Source organism: Penicillium chrysogenum (assembly GCF_028827035.1).
Source record: "Penicillium chrysogenum strain IBT 35668 chromosome Unknown utg000004l_segment0_segment0, whole genome shotgun sequence".
Taxonomy (NCBI): domain Eukaryota; kingdom Fungi; phylum Ascomycota; class Eurotiomycetes; order Eurotiales; family Aspergillaceae; genus Penicillium; species Penicillium chrysogenum.
Window position 1 is genome coordinate 685,877 of NW_026622752.1, and position 18,079 is coordinate 703,955.

Consider the following 18,079-nt stretch of genomic DNA (forward strand, 5'->3'; position numbering starts at 1 on the left):
CGCAACAGCGCAAGCCACCAGGGTGCATTTACGATGGTGCAATGGAGATGCATGTTCATCTGTTTGTATATATAATGACTCCTAGTAGTTACCCCCTGAGATGCCGTTATTGAATATATCTAATTGTCTCGATTGCACTCTTTCTCTCTTCGGAATATCAACGCCGCCTCAAGTTTCGTGTGATTTCTAGCAAGCCTTATGTTCCTAAGACTTATTGAGTTCCATGTCCCTATTCGGTCGTGTCTTCAGAGATACCTACAAATATTCAGGATGAATTGATACAAGAAAGGACTTAGCTTAGCCCCTGTGCACCTAACTACATTGGATAGTTTAGGGCTCAGATGGTCATGACTCCAGTTTAAATGCTTAAGATGCTACGAGGTCAAAGGCTGGATATTCTTAATTAGACAAGGTGGAGTCAAGCTACCTAGGTAATGATATGTCTTGACGAAAGTATAAATCAACAAATGCCAGTCGATAAGATGATACATAGCACACACAGCACAGCACACTCAGAAAGAGGAAAATAAAACAGCTCATAAATCGTACATAGAAAAAGGTGCTAGAGACCAGGTTCCTCCTACCAAGACTCAAGACCCCAAAGCCCCGAGGCTCGAGCGCTTGATCTCGAATGCTCGAGATCCCTCAATCAACCCATCAGAAAACTTGGTCACAGCCACCCACGCCGGACTGAACTGCCTCACCTCGTCGAGAGCGGGGATGAGGCCAACTCGGTTATTGTCGCTCCATAGGCAGGTGATGCGGCCCGTGATGGAGGACTCGTCGACCTCATCGGTCTCAGACGAGTCATGCTTGGAAAAGTCGACATCGACAGTCCACTTGTTGTCCCATGTACGACTCCACAGTTGGATTCGGTTCAGACCATCTGGGGACGGGTTTAGGAAGCGGTGGTCTGGAGCGGAGGATCCAATCACACTGAAGTTCGTGATGGAGTTGCCGTCCATGTTGATACGGCAGTTACGTGTGTTTTGGCCAGATACTTCGAAGCGGACGGAGGAACTGTCCCGTTGAGGATGGGAAATGCTGAAGGAAATCCAGTCCGGCGACAGCTCGGTAGCATCAAGCAGAGAATCTGCATCCTCGTTTGAAACAGATAGAGAGTCACCATCGGGGACAACATGCGGTAGTGGTGCACTCCAGGAGCATCGCTGGAGTTTTCTTTTGCCTCGGAAAGTCCAGTCACAGGACTCATTTTGGCCAGCTGCGCTGGGGAGCCCGTAGGTAACATCACTGACAAACGGAGGCATGCCAGTCAGTGAAGCAGTAGAGATCCCGTTGTCGAGATCGACCTCCTGCAGGAAGAACAGCTTCAGGCGGTTAGAGTCTGCGAACGGGAAGGCCACAAGGTTGTAGATCATGGTTCCGATGGACACAAATAGTAGGAAGATAGGCAGGTGGTATGTGTAGCGGTGGATAAATGGCAGCATAGGCGCAAAGAGGAGTGCAGTAAGACAAGAAATGAAGAGATAGATGAGGAGCTGAGGGCTACCATCCTGACCGGTTTGGCTGAGAGCGCTAGTAGTCAGAAGAGCCAGCGGCACGATCAGCATGAGAATTACAGGAGCTGTGATGAGCAGCTGCAGCAGCCACGTCCACCGCGGCAACACGCCACTCCACCCCTGCTCGTGTTCATACACGTTCGGATCTTCCTCTTCTTCCTCTTCGTCTTGAGATGCGCGGTCTACCCCAACGCGGACGTAGTTGGCAAACGTGGGGCGGTGTCGGCCGTGCAAGAGTGAGGTTGACTCAGTCGGGTCCTCTTCAGCATCATCGTCCTGGTGCTCATCGCCCGATGCAGCAAGCCGGCTTCCCTGGGTACTAGGCCGTCGTGATTCGGCTAATCTACCGACGTACTCTGACTTCGTCGGCAGAGCGAACAATTCCAAGTAGGAGATCCATGTGGCCAAGAAGGTACCGGCAAAGTAAAAGAAGATGAAATAGCCGCCAGCGAGCCCTTCCTCATGCTCATAGACGGTGCAAACTACCATCAGAGACCAGGTAAGAACGAACATCCAAGTCCAGGTATAGACTCGATGAAAGGCTGATGGTCGAGCGGAGTTGGCGACACGAGATACAAACCAAGCCAAGAAGATCCATGCTGAGATCATCATACTCCATACGGCATATGAACTGCTATGGGCAATAAAAGGGTTGACTTTGGTCACCATGTAAGCCAATCCGACAGTCACTCCTGTAGGAATTGAGATCAAGAACGGAAACCGGAAGAAACCGCGCAAACCACGCAACGGAATGTAGTCGTCGTTGATCTCGGAATACACCGATGAGCGGAAGAGATACATCTTGTCAGCCCTTGAAAGTATGACACTGGTGACAAGCAATGTCAACGGCGCCACAATCAGCAGAGTGACAGATAACGCAAAGAGAGTGTGTAGCCGAAACACGGCAAAAGCGCTCCCAAACAGATCAAACCAAACAGCCCGGGTACCTGAGCCGCTAGGCACAGTTCCATCGTCGCGAATATGTCCGTCAAACCGATCAGTGGTGTCAGACACAAGCTCCTCCGTTGTAGCAACAGCAGTAGAGAGCATATGCCAAAGCGAGTCGATACTGGTGTGTCGGGCATCATCCTGATCAGTATGGTAGCGAGCTCTAGGTTCAAAGAAAGCGACATCCAGACCGCGCAGGCCCAAGATACCCTCCAGAACAACATAATCCGTCTGGCTGCTAATAAGACCCTTTTCGAACCCGTTGGCGCTCAACACCGAGCCGAATGGGTGTTCTGATTTCGCATACGCCTGGGTGACCTCCGTATCCGAGCTGCGGAATAATGTAGCACGCCCTCCAGCACCCGCACCCTCCAGGTTCAGGAATGTGTGAGCAAAGCGCGCCATCGGATGCTGGCTGTACACGCGTGCGCCGTTCAAATAGTCCTCCTCGCCATTATTGAAGAGAACCACTAACCCACGCCGCGGTGCATGGCCCGGTGTCAGGAAGTATTTCACCAGCTGCAGACACGTCACAACACCAACTCCATCGTCTGTCGCTCCGTACCCGGTTGAAACACTGTCGTAGTGCGCGTTGACAAGTACTCCTCCCTTGCCAACGGGCGCTCGGCCGGGTGTCTCCCACCAATTCTGTTTATTATCTTCAGAGCCGCGAATGTAAACGAGGATATTGGTGCCTTCAAAGTAGACGCCGACACTTTTGTCGATAAAAGTCAGGTTGGACACCAGGTCGTCGAAAACAAAAACATCGGGCTTCTCCTCCTTCGCGTCGCGGTATTCCTCGGTGGATGGGGTGGACTGCTTGATCGCGTCGATGCGTTCGAGCAACCACGAGCGGACCTCGTCATTCTGGTGGGAGTTGTAGGGGTGGAAGCCTTTTGTCAGGCTTTGGAGATCTTGCCATGCCTCTGTGAGGTTGAGGCCGTTGGGGCTCGTCCGGGGCGCGGGTGGGACGTTGTGGTGGATCACCAGCAATGGGATAATCAAGGCGAGGTACACGGCGGTAGTGAGGATTGTTACCGGCCATGGCATAAATGCCAGAGGGTTCCTGGCCTTGCGGGTAGCCATACCCTATGCTGTTCAAGCTGAGAATGAATGGGTGGAGGTTGAATGAAGTTGGAGTCGAAATTGAGGCAAATGCGGGGGGAGCTTGTCGTACCGTCATTACAGTACATAACTTTTCCATACATTTATGTACACGTGCATCTATATGTATACATTGGATGCACGAGATGGCTCTCCCTTTCCGTTTAAACACAATAAATCTGGAAAACAAAGTTTGATGATTAGATCGAACTAGATAATATGAGGACTATGATCACATACAAAAGGAAGAGCAACACGGATGGAAACTGCGAGATCTGTGACTACCGCGCCAGCTTATCCAAAAGCGTCTCACACAACGCGGTCAAAGTCCGAGCACCTACAATCTCCAACGCACTAACCTCAATCTCCAACTGCTGGCGGATCCAATTCTCAACTCAACCGCGACCAGCGAGTCGACTCCATACTTGCTCAGCGGGCGCGTGGGGTCCAGAGGCTCCGCAACTCCCAGACTGCGCATCAGAACAGGATTCACCAACTCCACAGCAGCAGCAAGCAAAATGGCGTGATCCGTATCACTCGCGGAGACCTTCTTAAGGAGAATCAACTTTGATTTGGACTCGGCGTTGACGTCGCCGCCGGTCTTGGCTGTGTTATTGCCGGCTAGAGCGCTAAACCGGTGAACGGGCTCGAAGAGGGTATTACGGGGCATGATCGCTGTCACGAGTTGGCCGGTATGCGATGGGTTCAGACAATGCGTTTGCTGCAGAATACTGGTGCGCAGGATTTGATGTAGCAGGGCCTCATGGATGGGTACCCACCCGCGGGTTTCAAAAACATCGCGCCCTGGTCATCGTTGGCTAGATACCGCACTTCCTCGATGGGGCCGAGGTTAATCGAGCAGGCTGGATGGCCCTGCTGGAGCCGGTACGCGGCGAAGGAGTCAAGGAAAGTGTTTCCCGCGGCGTAGTTGGCCTGTCCAAGCTGTCCAACCAGACCACTCACGCTTAGGCGTGAATTTACAACACTGGGCCTGGATCGGATGAGGTTCCATGGTTCTTACAATAAGGATTGCAAGAATAGGCATAGTAGTTTTGATTCTACTGTGGTTCGTCCTACCTTGTCCTACCTAGGTACCTCTATTAAGTCCCCAGGTCTGAATTTCTTCTTTCTTTTCTTTCCTTTTCACAAACATCTCTCTGCCTTTAACTTCACCAAACAACTCTCACTCATCTTTCAAACAACTCTCACTCATCTTTCACCTTTACTCATCTCTCAATTCTCTAGTTATTAACCTCTCTATCATCTCAAGTTCTGTTAATCAGTTACTCGTGAGCCCTTGACTATAGAGGCTGCTCAGTCTAACCCTCCTACCTCACCCACCTCTGCAACTTCACCCGTATCCCCGAAATCTCCATCGAAAATTCCGAGAAGGATCAGCTCGAAAAGGGTTGTTCTTCCCGATTTAAAACCTTCACTGGAAAAGGCGGTTAAGGCCAGAGGGAAAACGTACTCCCAAATTACGGCTTTCGTTTGTTATTAGGACGATGACGACACTCGTGCTCAGGAAGATGGAGAAACCTTTTCCCATATGATGGCTGATCTTTTCGGAGTTGCTAGCCAAACATCTGTCATGAAGCACGAAAATCTGGGAGATCGCCTGCATCAAGAAGTTTCGTCCAAACACCGCATTTGCAAACCAACGCTCTTCATTCTTTTTACGCTGGCCATGGCATAATCAACCAACTTGGCGGACTTTCTTTTACCGCAACCAAGAAGAAAAAATTGTTCCATGGTGCACCATCGATCGTGAATTGAGTTACCACACTTATCCTATGGATACCTTCTGCATCCTAGATTGTTGTTATTCCGGTACTGCTATTGCGAGTAACCAGATGACAACAACCCATGTCTTAGCTGCTTGTGGCTCTTCGGCGTTTGCGAGATCCCGTGTTAGTGGAATATCCTTTACCCAGCGAGTTGCGCATTTTGGTATGAATGTAAGAATAACTCGGCGGGTAGGACTAGACGGCGAGGAAGCATCTTAACTGTACGCATAACGTAGCCTGTGATGTTAGTCAAGCAATTCTGGTAGTGCTCGATTTTTTAGCTGAAATTGAAGTGCATCCCGAATTTCTGCCCAGGTCCACGGGTGTGTCCTGAGGATGTAAACAAAACCAGGTCAGGTGGAGAGTGACCGGGGTCCGGAGCTGTTAAGGCCGGCTCTCCCTCGTTCTTTTTCCCCCGAAACAATTATTCGTTCTTAGGCGTATTCATCTCTACCATGTCCAAGGCTCTTGGACTTGCTAGAGTTTCTTCATCAATTAATCCAAAAAATATCGTGAACAATCGTGCCCCATTGGCCCGCGCCAATGTCCCTAACGCCGCCGTTGACAATGCCAATGCCGCTCCCGCGCGCGCGCCCTCTGGGTCCAGCGAACAGGCCACAGAGTCTCCTCGCCTGAGCAGCGCCAACATCGCCTGGACTATGATGTCCCTCTGTCTGTCTGTACTCCTCTCTGCCCTCGATTTAACAATCGTGACTCCCGCAATTCCCGCCATAGTCGGCTCGTTCCAGTCTGCCGCCGGTTATACTTGGGTGGGGGGCGCCTATACTCTAGCCTACGCAGCGGTAACTCCGGTATGGGGGTCCGTCTCCGACATCTGGGGCCGGAAGCCGATCATGCTGATCGCGGTAGCCATCTTTTTGGTCGGAAGTCTTGTCTGTGCACTTGCACCGAAAATGAACGCTTTGATTGTAGGCCGTGCAATTCAGGGACTGGGGGGCTCGGGTATGGGGATAATGGTCAATATTGTTGTCAGTGACATGTTCTCGCTGCGGGATCGAGGGCTATATCTCGCCATCACCTCACTGGTTTGGGCGGTTGGGAGTGCCATAGGACCGGTATTGGGCGGTGTTTTTACAGAGAGGCTGAGGCAGGTGCCGGTGCATTTTGAATAACAACAAGACTGACCGTTGTTTAGCTGGCGATGGTGTTTTTGGATCAATCGTGAGGCGTTCTACTTCATATGATGGCCCTAAGCTAAGTCAACCTACAGTACCGGTCGGGGCCGTCTCATTTCTCGTCTTACTATTCTTCATGAGAGTCCAAAGCCCCCGAACTCCGATCGCCGCCGGTCTAAAAGTCATCGACTGGACAGGAAGCGTTCTAATTGTAGGGGGTGCTCTGATGGTCCTCCTGGCCCTCGAGTTTGGCGACGTCGTCTACTCCTGGTCTTCCGCAACAGTGATCTGCCTATTAATTTTCGGCACAGCAGTGATGGCACTCTTTGTGGTCAATGAGTGGAAGATTGCCAAGAATCCTATCATCCCTCTTTGGCTATTTGCCTCGCCGAGCAAGGTAGCGCCGTATGTTGTCTTTGCGTGCAACTCATATGTCTTCATCGGGCAGGCATATTACCTCCCGCTCTACGCACAGTCTGCCCTAGCCGCGACAGCTCTGATGTCAGGACTGTACCTCCTTCCGCTAATCGTCTCATGTGCCCTGGCCGCAGCCGCAGCGGGGATTTTCATGCAGCGAACTGGGGAATATCTGCCCGTGATGTATATTGCGCAGGGCTTTTTGGTCCTTGGCTCGGGACTGCTAATCAGTCTTAAATTTGAATCCAATATAACCAAGTTAGTCATCTTCCAGATTCTGGTCGGGATCGGCGTGGGCATGAACATCGAAGCCCCTATCCTGGCGGCTCAAGCTGCTGCAAGTGTTCGTGATACGGCTGCTGTGACTGCGACAATGGGGTTTGTCCGGTCCCTTTCCACCGCTATCTCAGTTGTCGTCGGTGGTGTGGTCTTTCAGAATGGGATGAATGCGAAGAACGGGGAGTTGGCAAGCCGGCTCGGTTCGGATTCATCTCTAGCCAACATATTCAATGGCGACAATGCTGCTTCGAGTGTGGAGAAGATTAGCACCGTTGGACTGAATGCAGATCAACAAGTCTTGGTTAGGAAGACGTACTTTGAGGCGTTGAGGATGGTGTGGGTCATGGTAGGTCTCCTCAACATATAACACGTTACATTGCCGTCTGCTAATGGAATGTCCTGCTTGCTATTAGTACGTTGCCTTTGCTGGATTAGCCACCATTCTTAATCTATTTGTGCGGGCCCGTAAGCTCCGGAGTGAAAATGAGGGCGCCGTGCTGGGCGTTGATCGGTCACGGCAAGAAGACAGCCGTACCAATGGGGTCACGGAAATGGAGTTGAATGATCAACATGATTAAAGTGGGCTGCGCATATTGACGCGAAACACTCCCTTTTGTTTCTCTCTCAAAGACGCATCGAAGATCTGTATAGAATTCCTACAGCTACACCTGAATGCTGATGCCACACCCCTTTTGGCCCAATGAAGGACAGTAGGGCGTTTAGTAAAGGAGGCAGGTGGTCAAATTAAAAAATTAGATATGAGAATCACGTATATAACATAAGTAGAAGCAAAAATCCCTACACATCGATATGTATTAGTTTTGAGGCTGTAACAACTTCCTGAATATCCGTGGATCCTTCTGGTTGCTGCGCCCCGGGCCGCACCGCAGTTCCATTTTTTTGCGTTTGGCCCTTGTGGCCTTGAGCTATAAGCTCAGGGATCCTAACCTTTGTGAGAGACATCTAAGAAGGCTTAAGAGGCACTTGATGAATATCCTGAGTGAGCCACAATTCGCTGGGAAGTTCGACAGGAACTCCCTGCCCAGACCTAGGATGAACATTAGACCTACCACGAGCTTCAACCCTAGAAATAAAACTTACATATTGACTGCCGCCAGCATCCAGTAGCCCCCCACAGCAGCCTGAGCTTTTGTTGAGCTCTGGCGGCCAGAATTGGCTCCAGTCACGTTCCAACGAGTAGGTCCTGGGACAGAATCAATACGAGATGTCGTCGTCTGATGCAGACTATCTACAATCAAGGATTGCACATCATTCGAACAGGTTGCGGCTGCCATCATTTCTAAATCGGCCACTGTAAACTGGACATCACTTGAAAACTGCAACCCATCGGGCTGAATCAGATCCTTGTACCAGGTCGACTGCATCTCGTACACTGTCTCGTCGAATGTGTCTAGCCCTAGCAGCTTGTCATATGCAAGTGGGTAGGACGTGATCCAGGAAGAGTCGGCTCTACCGTAGTGCGAGGTAAAATGAGCCTGTTTTGTATCTGTGCCAAGGTCCATGATAGTTGACGCATACAAATTTCCAATGTCCGTGTAATTGGCCATTCCGCTAAGTGCGCCATAGGCCTTCAGACCAATGGAGGCAGATATTGCTATTAAGGTTTGGTTGGCCCGCGACTCGTTGTGGTCTATGGTCGAACGTTCTTCAGGTGGGTATTGACCGTGCCGTACGAGGTAGTCGGCATATCGGTGTAGTGCTGGCAAGAATGGCTTTGCCCACTCAATATCACCAGAAGGCTTCTGGTAAGCGTAAACCATCCAAAGCAGAGTGCTTGTCTGTTGTAATGGGAAGGTATATTCGTCGTTCTCGGTAGGGCCAGTTGCGTTAGGGTAATCTAGTTCTCAGTCGACTTCTGTCTCGTCAGGATACAAAAAGCTCGCGGCGCTGTAAAGGACCGGGAGAGAAAAGCCACTGGGCCTAAGCAAGAAATTGGTACCTTACGTTTTCCAATATCATGTAAGGCATAGTCCATTGGCCAGCCGAGCGTCATATTCAATATAGGCTTTAAAAGCAGAGGGATGTAATCCGGTGCTAGGACGTAAAAGGCCGGTAGAGCGCTTGGAAGGAGGCCAGAAATTGGACTGACTCGACCACTAGCAGAGATAGCTTTCATGAATCCCAGGTGATATGATGTATCCTTGCTACACCATGGCACCGAAATGTGAATTAAACCCCAGCTGGACGAAATTAGCCAGCTGCAGAAAATGATAAGCTGGCAAATATTAGTCACATCTGTCGGACTGTTCCCTCCAGAATACCTGCATAGTTCGAGGAAAACCGTTCTCCAATTTCTCTTACTTGTTGGTCGAGCTTCTTTGATTCTTCACGGGCGCAGGCCTCATCTTCCAAGAAGTGATCGACTACCTCCTCTGTAGTGGACCAAAGCGGTTCAAAGTACAATGATTCATACACCTCTCCAAAGAAGCCATTTAGATCTTGCTGCAAGCCGATGGCGAACGTGACTGAGGATGTTTGGACTACATTGCGACAACCGAACCGGTAAGCGAATGCAACTAAGTCATCTCGTGTGTAGTTGCTGATGTTTCGGGAAAATTGACCAAACAAAGGAAATTGGGACAATATTGTAGACGGTGCAGCACTCTAGTAAGTTAGACTCTGGCTCATATTGGACGAGAAGACCACTCGACCCCAGGTTGCCATGTCTCTATCGTCCTCGGAGGCATCAACCTAGTGATAGTTCTTGATAATAAATGATTGGGGGTGTCTCCCTTCATACCATCCCATCACCATCTGACCTGGCTGCGCACTCCACGACTCATCGATTGCTGTCATCACATCAACCTCGCCCTCTATGTTGTTGTTGTCTACCGAGACGGTGAGTTAGCTGAAAGGAATTGACTGCGCGCAAAATCCACGGTTGATACAGGCGAAAAGAAGTCCAGGCCAAATTGTGGCGCCTAACTTCCCGTCTTTAAAGTCACGACGGTGTGAGTTGCTGAGTAGGAGATGCTGATCTGGTCCACAGAAGTAATATTTTCGTCTGGGCATCCGAACAACGAATATACTTCACCATTGACCCGTGTGATCACTTTCCAAGTAAGAGGCTGACCGGCCCAGAACTCTGGTCGTGCAGTAGATACATTTTTGGCCTGATCGCCAGGCAGCCATGCTGAGTCCAATCAGCGAAGAACGATGAATAAAATTGAATTGAGGAAGATCTCGGAGAAAGGTGGTCTACCTGGTAGATATGGGGTCTTGACAGCCTATAACAAAACGTGAGATTAGCTGATTTGCAAATTTGGAGCACTCCCACTCTTCCTTACCAAGGGATACGATGATAACCGAACAAAACTGCCGGCGGCCAAGGAAAGCAGTAGGAGGGGACTGAGAGGCCACATTGCACACACGGAGGACCGCAAAAACAACCAGTAAAGATTTCGATCAGTCTGATCGGAAAGTACGACCCAGGGCAGGTATAGATAGGTCTGGTACATCTCTACATATTTCCTTTGGAGTCTAGGGTGTAACATCTGGGGATATGTGTTGAGCTTTCAGCTACGAGGTGATATGCCTGTTTGTGTGTTATGGATCTCCAATGTATGTTGTACGACCTTCGAAGCTGATTTTTTGCTCCATCATACAGTATGGATCCCGACGAACGATCTGTACGAGACTTCTATAGGTATAATCTCTAAACAAGGTATTTATCCCTTAGTTATTTATATTCGGGAATGTCTATTGTGTGGCGCCCGGCGTTATACAGCTGCCAATTTGATGCTGCATGCATGGATAGAAAAGATTATTAGAAGTCATTGGTTTGCTGATCTGTATGAATCCGGTTGATGCATTCGAATTCAACTTCACTATTGTAGCTGTGTCAATTTACCTTGCAAATAATAGTTGTACGTATCTGTAATGGGTTTATTCTGCTGTCGCACGCGAGATGGTCCGCGATGTCTGACAACGGGCTGGGCTGCTGTCGAGTGTAGAACCGGGAGATCACAAAAGAAAAAGAAAAGCCAGGAAAACGTTACCTAGCAAACATCGGTACTGGAAAGGGAGATGATGTCAAAGGAGAAGTGTTTAATAAAGATTAATTAGTATCTTACACCCCTGGGCATCAGTCTCTTGAACAAGTTTCCCTGCGCGCGCCTAGTCTGACAATTCGTCCGGCGAGGAACTGGTACAGAAACTGCCCTTTTTGCAAAGCGCAGAACAAAATTCCTAAAGTGCCTTTTCTTCCGGGTCCGTAAGATAACGCTATTTTTCGGCTTTCTCTTCCTTCGACAGCCGCCCGTTGGCGCGATGCCAGAGGGGTGGACGCTGGGACCTTAGTATATCCTGATTTAGCAGACCATGAGATACAATCAGAAGACTCGCCTAGTCTAGACAGAGCTAGTGTTGCTGTGTCTTTAACACGCATGGATGGATTTGGTGTCGCAGTGTCAAACACTGTGAGATGGGAAATCAAATGGCTCTGAACAGGGAAGCCAGCAAGTGTTATTTTTAGCTCAGAGAACTATAGCGAACTGATCCTGCCATACCACCTATCCTCCTGATATAAAATTCATCAAATGTCAGACTTCAAAACTACCTCGGGGGGCTCAAGGAGACCAGAGAACTTTATGAACGAAACCCGCCCCGATGGACGACCCAGGGGAAGTATACCATCTCTAATCGTCGAACAGCTGGGCCGACACTCAGGAGGAAGCCATCATCATGGAAATGTTTCAGATGTTCAAAAAAAGAAAGTGGGCTTTATTAAAGGGGAAGACAACATCAGGCGTCTCAAAACGCAAGACCGGCTCAAGGACCGACGAGTGTGTGCCTTTGGCCCGAAAGTCCCAGTCTGACCAGGCATCTCCAAATCGCTAATGGGTCGGACAAAGGACATGGAGAGAGAAATGTCTTATATCCAACTAATCAGCAAGAGCCTTAGACTTCCGACGCTTATCGCGTACGAAAATCTCTGGGGACAATCCGTTTCGAAGGGAGCGGCGGGTAGTTTCAAACCAAGATGAGGCGGCGATCAGATCGCTGAGCTTGTGGTATCCGTATGAACGAGAGTCGAAGTCAGGATATTTTTTTGTGAGGAGTTGGCCGACGCTAGAGAGCCTAGCCCAGCCATCATCATCGGAGGCTGCTTCTACAGTCGTTCGCAACTGGTTTCTTAAGCGGCTATCGTTTTGAGCCTGGGGGGTCGGTACATGATTCCCAGGAATCATAACACTGTTAGTATGTGGCACAAGCTCATCAAGATGCACGAGGTTTTCGGTGTAGATAAATTTGTCGCAGGCAGCGACAAACGGCTTGGGCGTCTTCTGTTCCCCGAACCCGTACACAATTAGCCCTGACTCGCGGATGCGTGCGGCTAACCGGGTAAAATCACTGTCGCTTGAGACAAGGCAGAATCCGTCATAACGGTTAGAGTACAGAAGGTCCATCGCATCTATAATCATAGCTGAGTCGGTCGCATTCTTGCCGTGGGTATACGCGAATTGTTGAATAGGTTGGATGGATTGCTCAAGGAGCACATCCTTCCAGCCCTGTAGGCTGGATCTAGTCCAGTCCCCATATGCCCGTTTCGCATGAGCTGTACCATATTTCGCGATTTCGGAGAGTAGGAGATTGACAACGGAGGGCCGCGCATTGTCCGCGTCAATAAGAACTGCGAGTTTGGGAATGGTGTCACCGGCCATGACTGTGGACGTATGTGAGCGAGATAGTCAGGTAGCTGCTAACACTTTGGACATGCCATCTATGCGAAATATGTTTCCGAGTTTTGCTACCATAACATGTATATATTTAAAAATCGAGTCCGTATAGGCATAAATCATGACGTCGTACATACGAGACTGCTCTTTTACACGTCCCATTGGAAAGCCCTAGGACACTATTAGTCATGCTCGGTTTCTAAAACTAAATCAATGACACAGGTCCAGAATGAAACCGATCTTAATTCGCCACGGCTACATATGATGTCTTGCAACTGTCTCGGCCTCTTTTGATTGTCGATATCCACAGTATCGAACGCTTGAGGTGACACAAATTACCAGTTCCACGTCGTCGTGATTATGCCGAAGAAGAAGGGTTGTGCCGCGAAAATAGTTAAGAAGCCGTCATGGATTCCAGTGTCACCAGATTTGTCCCGGGATAGGGTTATTCAAAACAACCTTCCCGGTAAAGAGCTTCTTTATGCTCTAGCAAGGTACTAGTAAGCTCCTGAGGCGCTAATGCGGATCTAATAATACTATAGCCTACGTCTTCACTCGAAATATAGCGATATATCACTTACGTGTGGTAACACTATTTATACGGTGTATAAGTGTATTGTTTGCACGCGGTCGGAGTTTTTTGCGAAAGCCTGTAGTAGTGGATTTAAGGTGAGATAGTGACGACAATGGAAAAAGAGAACCCCTTCTTAACTCATCATACTTAGGAATCTTCTATAAGTACTGTCGTTTTATAAGAACCATTATTAGTGGAGCGAATGATTGATTATCTCTACTCGCTAGATTATCGTGTTAAGGGTTGTCTTTCGGAATCTAGCCACGATATTCTAGAGGAGACGTCGACCGTTAATGACTCCGGCAGCCCTACGGTCTTTACGGCTAAACCAATCCCCTATATCGCAGAGAGTGGAGCGGATGAGGACAGCCTAGGGAGGCCCGTTGAGCCTATCGAAGATTTAATTGCTGAAATTGATCCCCTATCATTTCACATTTTGATATATTCTCTCGCAGACCGAATGTTTATCGTAGGTTTAGAAGCAATATCGAAGGCTAAAGTCGAACGAGAACTACTACGGCGGCTGGATGCCAACACATTCCAGAGCGCTATAGTAGAGATATACAACTCTACTCCGGCAAGTGATCGAGGTCTACGAAACTTGGCAGTGGAAATAACTCTGTATCATCTCAGGGAACTGAGGACTAGCAAAGAACGAGCTGATTTTGCTTTTCCAAGTTGGCGAGATCCGTGCCACAATTTGCGTCTGATTTGCTTGCCGCAATGATGGATAATATGTCTTTGATTGGATCCAACACAGCGTGTGTAGGAGAAATTGGGCTCACGAGAGAGATCCATGGTCTTATTGAACGTATCAACTGTGCAGGGGATCTCACGTGTGCAGGGGATCTGCAAGCTTCAAAAGTAAAGTTGTACTGTAACATTCAGGAAGCATATCGGGATTCGGACAGGTAAATAAATGCGTTTTCGAAATTAGCGCGACCACTCACTCCTGTAAAGATCATTGCAATACAACGTTCAAAGGAGGGGACGCGGTATTTGGGCGACTTAATATTCTAAGGTGGTCAAGCCGTGCTGTTGGAATTTTTGGTGGGGGCGGTTGGGAAGTGGGGCAGCGCGGCGGCGCTTTGTTAGCGACATCAGCAAATCAGCAATTGGGTGATGCGGCAAAGTAACAAACGGGCATAACGAGCTTTTGTAATTTGTTCATACTTTCCAAGGTTATATAGTGGTTAGATAACATCCATGAACTTATTCAGGAGCCGTGATTTAATTGTTTTTGAGTTGTTTATGTCACATGTCAGGTACGTCCCGTCCCGTCCCATCCAAGGGACCAAATGGAGCGAAGCACTGTAGCAATGGGAGACATCCGAAATATTTGCTTAGGAATTGGGGAATTGGGAAGAGAAACAAAAGCAATAAGTTGTGGTATTTTAATGATATGATGGTCACCGAAAGAATTCCCGGGAGTTTTGCTTGTGATGCTGAATATCTGGTAACTAGCTGCTGCACAACTGAATGTATATACGATATTCGTCAGTGGGCAAGCTACAGCCCGAAGCTAATTCGGAAATCAAAATAGTCCATCACTCCTTGCCTTTTGTGACACCCGTGCTTCCAGCTGAGAAAAATCAGCCGAATTCTGCAAGGTGAAACAAGTAACAATCTCCATTGTTACGCAGCATGCTTGATTTTGGGAGAGCCACAATGCTCTGAAGAGGCTCCTGAGCGAGGCCGACTCGTTTTAAAATCGTAAGTGATGCCAACATTCCATTATGCTGTTTGAATAAAATTTCTCCCAAGCGATAGAGTTCCCACCAGGAAATCCCAGCATGAAGGCTTTAAGTCATAACTACTTGATTTGGCTGGCCGTCTTCAGTCTCCATGCCCCGGTGATCAATACCAACATCAGCCCCTATTTCCGCTCGAAAGAATACTCTGAAGCAACACTCGGCGCGTGGCCTCACCAAGCCTACCGTTCCTCTCCAGCGGTAGTCCCTCTCCTGAACATCCAGAAAGATCACCCGACATGTCATGATAACAAAGACCACCTACTTCTCATGGCACCTCGGGGAACAGAGGTCTCCAATCCAGGTCCGATATTTTAGATACCTATGGGGGTCTTGTATGGAACGAGCCGGTACGCTATGGAAAGACATGGGCTGTTGATGTACGGTTCCTCGATGACGAGCCGTACATCAGCCTTTGGGCTAGCAAAGACCCAGCTAGCGAGGTTGGCCACTGGTACATGGTGAGTGCACTTAGCCCATCGCGGGCGGCAATGAGTGTAGACACGGGCTTACTTATATTTCCTTTAGCTCAACTCGAGATATGATGAAGTGTATCAGGTCCGATCCGGAGATGGCTGGACTGCCGAGGACCATGGCTTTGTTATAACGCCAATGGAAACAGCCTTCTGGTGGTAAACAAGGACATTCCCTTCGATCTTAGGCCCGTTGGCGGTCCATGACACGGCTGGCTACGTGACAACGGTATTCAAGAAATCGATATTGCGACAGGGGAGGTCCTTTTCCAATGGACGGTTACTAGCTGTTATAAACTAGAAGAAGGTTTACTATGCATTCACACCAGGTTGGGGCGAGTATTCAGATCATCCCTTCGAGCCATTTGTCCTGAACAGTGCGCACGCGGACTCGGGTGGTAACTACTTGGTTTCAATACGGCATATGTCGAGCATCGCGTATATTGATTGTCAGGCTGGCGACGCGCTCTGGAAATTTTGAGGTAAAAGGAATTCATTTGCCAATTTATCACCAGTGGGGGATCATGATCACAACCCGACTGTCTTTGATGGCCAGCACTATGCCAGAATTCTCCCCGCATTTGAGGCATGGGCCCGTCGAACTGGGTCTTGCTTTGCAGCCGAGATAACCAAACTGACTCGCATCACTAGGAAAGGACGCTAACAGCTTCATAGTCAAGTGGTTATAAACGGGAAGACAATCGAACCGTCGCCCATGGCTAACCTTCTCGGGGTGGTGTTCGACCAGGAGTTTCGCTAGAAGGAGCACGTCTAGCAAGCGATCAAACGCGCGATCAAGGTCACTGTCGCTTTGAGCGGGCTGCGGCATCTACGCCTAGAACAGATGCGATAGCTATACCAAGCCTGCGTAACGCCGGTCATGGACTACCCTTCAGACGGTCTGGGGCGACAGTTTGCGAGGCAAGACTGACCTACGACACTTAAATACAGCCTACAGAACCGCACTAATCTGCATCCTATCAGCTTTTAGGACAGTGGCCACCCCAGATGAAGAAGCACATATTTTGCCAGCGCACCTCCACCTCCGCTACCGAGCGCAGAACACTATCGACAGCCTTCGCACTACCGTGCGATCATCCTATTTGGGATACACTGCGGCAAGCCTAGAAATGGAGGAATAATGTCGAATCGTACGCTCGTTCCTACTGGCGGAGGCCCTGAAGACCATGAACCTAGGAAGATTAGATGAACTACAGACGGTCGACCCACGACCGCTACCGCCGTGGCGAGCCGAATCCTTCGCGGAGATTGAGATCGGGTCAGACCATACTCCATTGACTCTGCCTCGCCGCTCAAATAATCGTATATTTCGCATAGATTTGCTCGGTCATCCAATTCCTGGTTCCATAGCCCAGTTGGTTAGAGTGTGATTCTAATAACGTCAAAGTCGAGGCCGACCCCCTCTGGAACCACGATTTCTTTTTCTTACGGCTGCACCTATCCTCGAGTTGCTTTCTAAAGGCGCACTAGTTATATATGTACTTAATTCTTTAGCTTAGCACGTCCCCATACCCCTGGGGAGGTTCGGGAACATGGGCTTCGCCCTGTCTCCCCCCGGAAGTTAAACACAATCAATCAATCAATCAAGCAAGCAATTAAGCTCGGTCACCCATCGGGTGAGTGTACCTCAAGTGATTGAGCTTGAGCCCTGCAATCTGGTTATCTCCATGAGTTTCTTGTAGCTGATACTGAACACGTAGAAAGCCGTCTTTGTTCCTGAAATGCAGTCATGGCAACGATTCTCAGCGCGTGCGAAACATTGCCGGCATAATTTGGATTGTATTGCATCCAAGTGCCGTTTTTAGTAACCAGAAAAAGGATTTCCGCGCTCTCGCCAGGTCCCTTGATCGACCTAAACAACGCTACAGAGTCCGCCAGCCAAGGTCAGGGGGTACAATGTCCCAGCCGATCATTGTTATTAGCAAATATAGTTGGTTGTAGCAGAATCCCCGAGTCGAGGATGACGACTTTATCGCCCGGTTTGGACCTGAGGCTGTGTGCGAAGTTGTTGAGGTCTTCTGTTGTATCGCTGGTGTACCGGGCAATTAGGGAGTTTGCGTCTTCGCCTGTTTGGAGCCAGGTTTGTTTGGGGGAGGGCGAGAGAAGGGCTTCGTTGTTGAAGGCGCTGATTGCGCCGTGGACAATCAGGTCGGAAGGGTTTGGAAGGAGGCGTTGAGATAGGTGGTGGAGGGGTTGGAGAGAGGGGGGGCGCGAGCTGGCGGTAGATGGAAGTCGCGGGTTTGCATGGTGAGGTCCTTGGGAGTGGTTGATGGCATTATGGTGGGTGGGTGGGTTGGGTTCGTTTATACTGGGGGGCTATGCTATGGTGTAGACACAAACTGGTATCGAACCGGGTGATGTGATCTAGAT

The 18,079-nt window shown here is 49.3% G+C and overlaps 9 protein-coding genes across 9 annotated transcripts; 4 read left to right on the forward strand and 5 right to left on the reverse strand.

Annotated features, from left to right (window-relative positions):
- Positions 1-590: 590 nt before the first annotated feature.
- On the reverse strand, positions 591-3,554 carry N7489_006181 (M28 family metallopeptidase; the record flags this gene model as incomplete). Its single annotated transcript, XM_056711931.1, has 1 exon — positions 591-3,554. The coding sequence occupies one exon, from the start codon at positions 3,552-3,554 to the stop codon at positions 591-593; it is 2,964 nt and encodes a 987-aa protein (XP_056565646.1).
- A 327-nt stretch (positions 3,555-3,881) lies between these two features.
- On the reverse strand, positions 3,882-4,242 carry N7489_006182 (acyl carrier protein; the record flags this gene model as incomplete). Its single annotated transcript, XM_056711932.1, has 2 exons — positions 3,882-3,909; positions 3,932-4,242. 2 exons carry the CDS (start codon positions 4,240-4,242, stop codon positions 3,882-3,884), a joined length of 339 nt encoding a protein of 112 aa, XP_056565647.1.
- Positions 4,243-4,277: 35 nt separating this feature from the next.
- N7489_006183 (uncharacterized protein) lies at positions 4,278-4,617 on the reverse strand (the record flags this gene model as incomplete). The annotated part of the gene is made up of 2 exons (XM_056711933.1): positions 4,278-4,505; positions 4,594-4,617. The coding sequence occupies 2 exons, from the start codon at positions 4,615-4,617 to the stop codon at positions 4,278-4,280; spliced, it is 252 nt and encodes an 83-aa protein (XP_056565648.1).
- Positions 4,618-4,857: 240 nt separating this feature from the next.
- On the forward strand, positions 4,858-5,268 carry N7489_006184 (uncharacterized protein; the record flags this gene model as incomplete). The annotated part of the gene is given in 2 exon segments (XM_056711934.1): positions 4,858-5,061; positions 5,074-5,268. Coding segments are annotated over 2 exon segments (399 nt in total), but the record flags the coding sequence as incomplete, so codon positions are not given.
- Positions 5,269-5,814: 546 nt separating this feature from the next.
- Positions 5,815-7,769, forward strand: N7489_006185 (uncharacterized protein; the record flags this gene model as incomplete). Its single annotated transcript, XM_056711935.1, has 3 exons — positions 5,815-6,445; positions 6,591-7,537; positions 7,605-7,769. The coding sequence occupies 3 exons, from the start codon at positions 5,815-5,817 to the stop codon at positions 7,767-7,769; spliced, it is 1,743 nt and encodes a 580-aa protein (XP_056565650.1).
- Positions 7,770-8,288: 519 nt separating this feature from the next.
- Positions 8,289-9,205, reverse strand: N7489_006186 (uncharacterized protein; the record flags this gene model as incomplete). The annotated part of the gene is made up of 2 exons (XM_056711936.1): positions 8,289-9,049; positions 9,157-9,205. The coding sequence occupies 2 exons, from the start codon at positions 9,203-9,205 to the stop codon at positions 8,289-8,291; spliced, it is 810 nt and encodes a 269-aa protein (XP_056565651.1).
- A 2,890-nt stretch (positions 9,206-12,095) lies between these two features.
- N7489_006187 (NYN domain-containing protein) lies at positions 12,096-12,875 on the reverse strand (the record flags this gene model as incomplete). Its single annotated transcript, XM_056711937.1, has 1 exon — positions 12,096-12,875. One exon carries the CDS (start codon positions 12,873-12,875, stop codon positions 12,096-12,098), a length of 780 nt encoding a protein of 259 aa, XP_056565652.1.
- Positions 12,876-13,250: 375 nt separating this feature from the next.
- On the forward strand, positions 13,251-14,191 carry N7489_006188 (BTB/POZ domain-containing protein; the record flags this gene model as incomplete). The annotated part of the gene is made up of 3 exons (XM_056711938.1): positions 13,251-13,384; positions 13,433-13,559; positions 13,664-14,191. 3 exons carry the CDS (start codon positions 13,251-13,253, stop codon positions 14,189-14,191), a joined length of 789 nt encoding a protein of 262 aa, XP_056565653.1.
- Positions 14,192-15,257: 1,066 nt separating this feature from the next.
- N7489_006189 (uncharacterized protein) lies at positions 15,258-15,851 on the forward strand (the record flags this gene model as incomplete). Its single annotated transcript, XM_056711939.1, is given in 3 exon segments — positions 15,258-15,519; positions 15,534-15,676; positions 15,744-15,851. The coding sequence occupies 3 exon segments, from the start codon at positions 15,258-15,260 to the stop codon at positions 15,849-15,851; spliced, it is 513 nt and encodes a 170-aa protein (XP_056565654.1).
- Between the last annotated feature and the right edge of the window lie 2,228 nt (positions 15,852-18,079).